The sequence below is a fragment of the Schistocerca gregaria genome, chromosome 9 (genome assembly GCF_023897955.1).
Source record: "Schistocerca gregaria isolate iqSchGreg1 chromosome 9, iqSchGreg1.2, whole genome shotgun sequence".
NCBI classification, from domain to species: Eukaryota; Metazoa; Arthropoda; class Insecta; order Orthoptera; family Acrididae; genus Schistocerca; species Schistocerca gregaria.
In genome coordinates, this window is record NC_064928.1 from 156,820,736 (window position 1) to 156,827,742 (window position 7,007).

The 7,007-nt window shown below is 40.0% G+C and overlaps 1 protein-coding gene across 8 annotated transcripts in view; it reads left to right on the top strand.

Moving 5' to 3' along the window:
- Positions 1 to 6,575, top strand: part of LOC126292282 (filaggrin-2-like) — a 750,701-nt gene extending 744,126 nt beyond the window's left edge. For all 8 annotated transcript variants that reach the window (XR_007552076.1, XR_007552075.1, XM_049986195.1 and 5 more), the window contains 2 exons: positions 3,825 to 4,038; positions 6,082 to 6,575. Coding sequence is in view for 6 of the 8 variants with exons in the window: in XM_049986195.1 (XP_049842152.1) it covers positions 3,825 to 4,034 (210 nt within the window). In the remaining 2 variants the exon portion in view is untranslated. The remainder of the gene's footprint in view (positions 1 to 3,824; positions 4,039 to 6,081) is intronic.
- Positions 6,576 to 7,007: the final 432 nt, after the last annotated feature.

Below are 7,007 nucleotides of genomic sequence, written 5' to 3' on the forward strand. Positions count from 1 at the left end.
TTAAATCCATACTCGATGTTAACAAATTTCCCTTCTTCAGAAATGCTTTCCTTGCCATTGCCAGTCTACATTTTATATCCTCTCTACTTTGACCATCATCAGTTATTTTGCTTCCCAAATAGCAAAACTCCTTTACTACATTAAGTGTCTCATTTCCTAATCTAATTCCCTCAGCGTCACCCAACTTAATTTGACTACATTCCCTTATCCTCATTTTGCTTTTGTTGATGTTCATCTTATATCCTCCTTTCAAGACACTGTCTATTCCGTTCAACTGCTCTTCCAAGTCCTTTGCTGTCTTTGACAGAATTACAATGTCATCAGTGAACCTCAAAGTTTTTATTTCTTCTCCATGGATTTTAATACCTACTCCAAATTTTTCTTTTGTTTCCTTTACTGCTTGCTTAATATACAGCTTGAATAACATAGGGGATAGGCTACAACCCTGTCTCACTCCCTTCCCAATCACTGCTCCCCTTTCATGCCCCTCGACTCTTATAACTGCCATCTGGTTTCTGTACAAATTGCAAATAGCCTTTCGCTTCCTGTATTTTACCCCTGCCACCTTCAGAATATGAAAGAGGGTTATTCCAGCAACATTGTCAAAAGCTTTCTCTAATCTATCTTCCTTAATCTATCTTCTAAGATAAGTCGTAGGGTCAGTATTGCCTCACATGTTCCTATATTTCTATGGTATCCAAAATTATCTTCCCCAAGGTTCGCTTCTACCAGTTTTTCCATTTGTCTGTAAAGAATTCACGTTAGTATTTTGCTGCCATGGCTTACTAAACTGATAGTTCGGTACTTTTCGCATCTATCAACACCTGCTTTCTTTGGGATTGGAATTATTATATTCTTCTTGAAGTCCGAGGGTATTTCGCCTGTCTCATGCATCTTCCTCACTAGATGGTAGAGTTTTGTTAGGCCTGGCTCTCCAAACACTGTCAGTAGTTCTAATGGAATGTTGTCTACTCCCAGGGCCTTGTTTCGACTTAGGTCTCTCAGTGCTCTGTCAAACTCTGCACCCATAACATATCTCCCATTTCATCTACATCTACATCCTCTTCCATTTACATAATATTGTCCTCAAGTACATAGCCCTTGTACAGACCCTCTGCATTCTCCTTCCACCTTTCTGATTTCTCTTCTTTGCTTAGAACTGAGTTTCCATCTGAGCTCTTGATATTCATACAAGTGGTTCTCTTTTCTCCTAAGGTCTCTTTAATTTTCCTGTAGGTAGTATCTATCTTACCACTAGTGAAATATCCCTCATCATCCTTACATTTGTCCTCTAGGCATCCCTGCATAGCCATTTTGCACTTCCTGTTGATCTCATTTTTGAGACATTTGTATTCCTTTTTGCCTGCTTCATTTTTATATTTTCTCCTTTCATCAATTGAATTCAATACCTCTTCTGTTACCCAAGGATTTCTACTAGCCCTAGGCTTCTTACCTACTTGATCCTCTGCTGCCTTCTCAATTCATCCTTCAAGGCTACCTATTCTTCTTCTACTGTATTTCTTTCCCCCATTCCTGTCAATCGTTCTCTAATGCTCTCCCTGAAACTCTCTACAACCTCTAGTTCCATTAGTTCATCCAGATCCCATCTCCTTTTCCCCACCTTTTTTCAGTTTCCTCAGTTTTAATCTACAGTTCATAACCAATAAATTGTGGTCAGAGTCCACATCTGCCCCTGGAAATGTCTTACAGTTTAAAAACTCGTTCCTAAATCTCTGTTTTACCATTATATAATATATCGGAAACCTTTTAGTATCTCCAGGCCTGTTCCATGTATACAACCTTCTTTCATGACCCTTGAAACAAGTGTTAGCAGTGATATTTCAGAGTGCCTATACACCACTTCCAATAGGTGAATACTATACTGCCTTGATTATGATTATTGTTTGCTTCCATTTGGGACGAATAATGTAAACGCAGTGGTATGATAGACAGCTGTTGCATCTTGGCATTACAATTATTTTATTTATATGAGTGCATTCCTGTCTATGAAGTAAGTTATTTGTATCAGAAAAGACCTGTCCACCTGAGTGGCGAACTACACAATTACAAAAAAGGTACACTATCAATGGGTGTGTAAATGATTAGAGGTGCAATTCTCAGTGACAGGTAGAATGGTCTCTAGAGTGCATTAATATTGTTAAAGGGCCTGGCAGGGTATGTAAGTGGCCATGATCAACATCAAATGTTGAGTGATCAATGTGGAGGATGCGGAGTTGCTGTGTAGTGCTATGAGACAGCGTTATCAGCACTTGGCAGAGTTCAAAAGGGGCCTCATTGCGTGTCTCCTTTTGGCTGGTTGATCAAATTGTGCAACATCCAAATCTGGGGGTGATGTTCAGACATAACGGTGGACCGATGTTGGACTACAAGGGTATGCGAGGTCAGACATGTAAGTCGTCAAGGTCCCAGTCAATCGCATGTGGCCAACACAGGGGAGGACTACCATATTCTGCACCGAAAACATCGTACCACAATGACATTTGTTCCTGCCATGTGAGAACAAGAATGGACTCCTCGCATCAGTCGGAGACTACCAGCAGTCAGATTAGGGAATTATCATTCTACGTGTAGGCTGCCGTTAATACCATAACATAAACAGCAATGTTTGGAGTGACACTACACCTGAGAAGCACAGACTGATAACAAATGGTGTCACACTGTGTCCAGTGATGAATTGCAGTTCTGCACTATCACGGATGATCATTGTCAGTGAGTATGGCTGCAACCTGGGGAGAGGTCCCAAATGTTTTTGAAAGGCAAAGCAATGTTACTCCTGATGTCACAATGTGGGGTGCCATCAAGTATGACTTCAGTTCACAGCTGGTAGTGATGGAGGAATCTGCAACAGCACAATGGTACGATATGAACATCTCGCACCCTCGTACATTACCTGTTATGTGATAGTCTTGTGGTGTCATTTTTCAACAGAACAATGCTCATCCACACGTGGCACATGTACCTGTGTACTTTCTGTGTGATGCTGAGGTACTCCTGAAGCCAGCAAGATCCCCATATATGGTCATGATGGGATGTGTGATACTAGCTCAGATGTCGAGTCTGTCCCAGTGCCAGTAACTGGGATATCGAGGACCAATTACAGCTGCTGCGGGCCAGATTGTCTCAGTAGGGGATGCAACAGCTTTGACACTCTTCACAAATGAATCAGTGCATGCTTATTGGCAAGAGGGGGATACAGTGTTATACTGATTAGTGGGCTCACACTGCCAGTTTCTTTGTAAATTTGACTCAATTTTTTAACCATTGAAATAACACCACATATCCTCTCAATCTGTAAAGTTTCATTTCAGTTTCTCCCTCTCCATCTGGGCACTTCACTTTTTTTGTCAGGCAGCATAAATAAAAATGAAGGATAGTTGTGGAGTTGCTGTTTGCAGGAAAAAGAAACCAATGCAGGATAATTTTAGTGCTCCTGGCGGCAGCCAAACGACTGATTGCTCCATGTAGTTGTATACGTATTCAGAACTGAACACATGAGAAGAGGTTTATCAATGTTATAGCTGTTATAGCTAAACTGTCCTTTTCACTGAGCAGTTCTTTTCTTTGGGGCTAATGCACTAAAAGATTATCATTTTTGCCAAAATTTGAATTATGTAAAATTGAGAACTTCTCCCTTTCACTCTTTCCTAGTATTTTACAAAGAGCCATAAAACCTTCGTCTCTCTCTCTCTCTCTCTCTCTCTCTCTCTCTCTCTCTCTCTCTCTCTCTCTCTCTCTCTCATCCAAACACCTGTATTCCATGCTGCTTTTCCTTGACATCAACAAAGCACTGCTTGCTGTTGCAGAAATATGCGAACGTGTTTGAAAACGAGAGGGTTGGGATGGTTGAACTGCCGTACCTGACAGAGGAGCGCCTGCAGCGGATGGGCGTGCCGCTGGGCCCGCGCATTCGCATCCTCCAAGAAGCGCAGAACTTCCCGCCCGCACCGGTACCGACTGCAGCACAGACCGCGGCAACCCCGTCCTCCCGCCACGACAAGGTTTATGTCGTCTGACAGGGTAAGTAACATGAGTGCCTTACACTTTGTACACTGGCATTAAGATGTTTATGAGTTGGTATTCAAAAGTCCTGATACGTATTATTTAAAATTATTACGTCTTGCCTAGATGTTATTCTGCACTATCGCCTTCAAAGTAGTCCTCTCGGGAATGAATACATTGGTCTTAACATTTCTGCCATTTTTTGAATGCGTACTGGATGCCTTTCTTGTTCTACTGTCTAGTACCCTCCAAGATTCTGCTTCAAACTCCACCACAATACCAAATCCTCATCCCTTTCAACTTTATTTTCATATTGGGGAAAAGGATGAAGTCACACAGAGCCTCTGGTGAGTACAAGTCATGAAGTAACAGAACCCGGTATGTTGTCCTCGATAGCACGAGTGTTTACCTGAGACAAGTGTATATCATCAGGAGTGCCCCAGGGAAGTGTGATAGGACCATTGTTATTTTCTATACACACGAATGATTTGGCAGGCAGGGCAAGCGGCAGTCTGCAGCTGTTTGCTGATGATGTTGTGGTATACAGGAATGTGTCATCACTGAGTGACTGTAGGAGGATACAAGATGACTTAGACAAAATCTCTAGTTTGTGTGATGAATGACAGCTAGTTCTAAATCTAGAAAAAAATGTAAGTTAATGCAGGCAAGTAGGAAAACCAAATCCATACTTTTCAAGTACAGTGTTAGTAGTGTGCTGCTTGATAGTCATGTCAATTAAATTTGTAGGCATAAGATTGTAAAGCAATATGAAATGGAACGATCACATAAGGATTGCAGTAGGGAAGGTAAATTGTCGACTTGTGATAGTATTTTAGGAAAATGTGGTTCATGTGTAAAAGAGACTACATCTAAGACACTACTGCAACCCATTGCCAAGTACTGTTAGAATGTTTGGGATACATGCCAGGTATGATTAAAGGAAGATATTGGAACAATTCAGAGGCGGGTCGCTAGATTTATTACTGGTAGGTTCAAGCAACAAGCAAGTATCGTGGGAATGCTTCTGGAACTCTAATGGACACCACTAGAAGAAAGGCGATGTTCTATTGAGGCTGATGGCAGAATGATTTTACTGCCACCAATGAACATTTCACTTAAGAACCGTGAAGATAAGATTAGAGAGATTAGGGCTTGTAAAGAGGCATATAGGCAATCATTTTTCCCTGCCTCTATTTGCGAATGGAACAGAAAAGGAAATGATTAGTAGTGATGCAGGGTACCCTCAACCATGCACTATACAGTGGCTTGTGGAGTATCTAAGTAGATGTAGATGTAGGGGGAGGAGGGACAACTGTCATCATCTTTTCACAAAAAGATTTCTGAATAATGTAGGCCACATGCAGTCATCCATTGTCTAGGTGGAATATCTGCTCATTTGTACTCCACTATCTTAAAGGAATGGTTTAGCACCTTTTTTATAAACCATCTCAACCATTAGCTTTTGGGCTGAAGAATGACTCTTCCATTGCGAAGGTTGTTGCTTAGTTTCGAGACCATAGCCAGAGAGACTACTTTCGTCACTAGTGACAATTTTTAAGGAAACTTTGGATTGTTTTGAAGTGGATGTTTAACACAGAATACAGTTGCAAATTCTGTAATTATGTATAAATTCAAGGTGATGACTTCCAAAGCTAGTTCTGGTGCCACCATTTAACAACATACATCACATCTTTACCAGAGTTGACACTGGTAAATTGACACACATCCCGCCATTAGTGTGTGTCAGGCATAGTTTTTGTCCTTAGTTCAGTAATAGTAATCAGTCAGGTAACGTAAAACTTTGACATTCATAAATTCCTAGAAGAACATTTGATGAACATGGTGACACAAAAATACCTGCAGCTGAACCTGTCAACCTTCAAATTGGTCACTGGCAAAATTCCAAACTTATTTAAGACGTGAGCCATCACAATAAATTTATGAATACATACAATTGCAAAGTTGTGATGTCCTTATCTCATGTACCGCACAGTAATCAGTAACAATGTATATAGTAAGTTTCTCTGCATGTAGTGCCTCACACTATCTTTTCCTTTTCAGTTCGGAATTGTGCACCCTGCCAGTAAGGTGCTGAAGCCACATCGTAAGTTGTCATCCGTAGTAAATGTGTGTGCACGCCTATAAACATTACACATGTGAAATGTGCTCTTTACAAGAACTATTCTGCATTTATCAAAGATTTTTGTAAGTGTTCACTACTTTGTGAAGAGACTTCACAACATTCATGCAACTGCACATAACCAATCAGTGTCAAAGCCTCAGTGCATGAATTTCCATTTCTTAAAATATATTCTTATAAAAACACAATAAAACTTGTTTTATAAGAATTTTTGATACTGTCATATCCAAAAGAAGTGAAAGTTGAAGTATCTCACCAAAGAATTTTCTTTTTTCACAATGTAACTTTAACCTTTTTTAAAAACTTTTGTGTGTAATATACTAGTATTTATTAGTGTCTGGAACTGCCAACTGTCTTATACAATCAAAAATATATGTAATATATTTCTGCACTGTAATATAAAACTCTTAATTGATATTTTAAAGTGTTTGATTTATTTGGTCTCATCCCACTTCATTCACATACTCCAGGTAAAGCAGAAAAATATCAGGTATAGCACGATTATCCTGCAAAGAAATGTGTGCACTTTCAAATTCGCCATCTTTCATCCTACAGAAGAAAGAAAGTCAAGTATCATTTGAGAAAGCAAGCTGTATACCTCGCTAACGTCATAATACAATTACATATCACCATGTTTCAGGTCTAAGCAATGCAGATTATTACCTCACAATGCACTCAGAGAAATTGACAGCAGAAAATGCTTTTCTGGTATTCAACGACATCTCGCTGTTATCGTAATAAAATTTATTGATATTGAGAAGGAGAAAGCAGCAACAGTGTGATTGAAAAGGGAATGAAACACGCAAACAAAACTCAGGAACTAGTTGGGGCAAATTATGAGACAAGG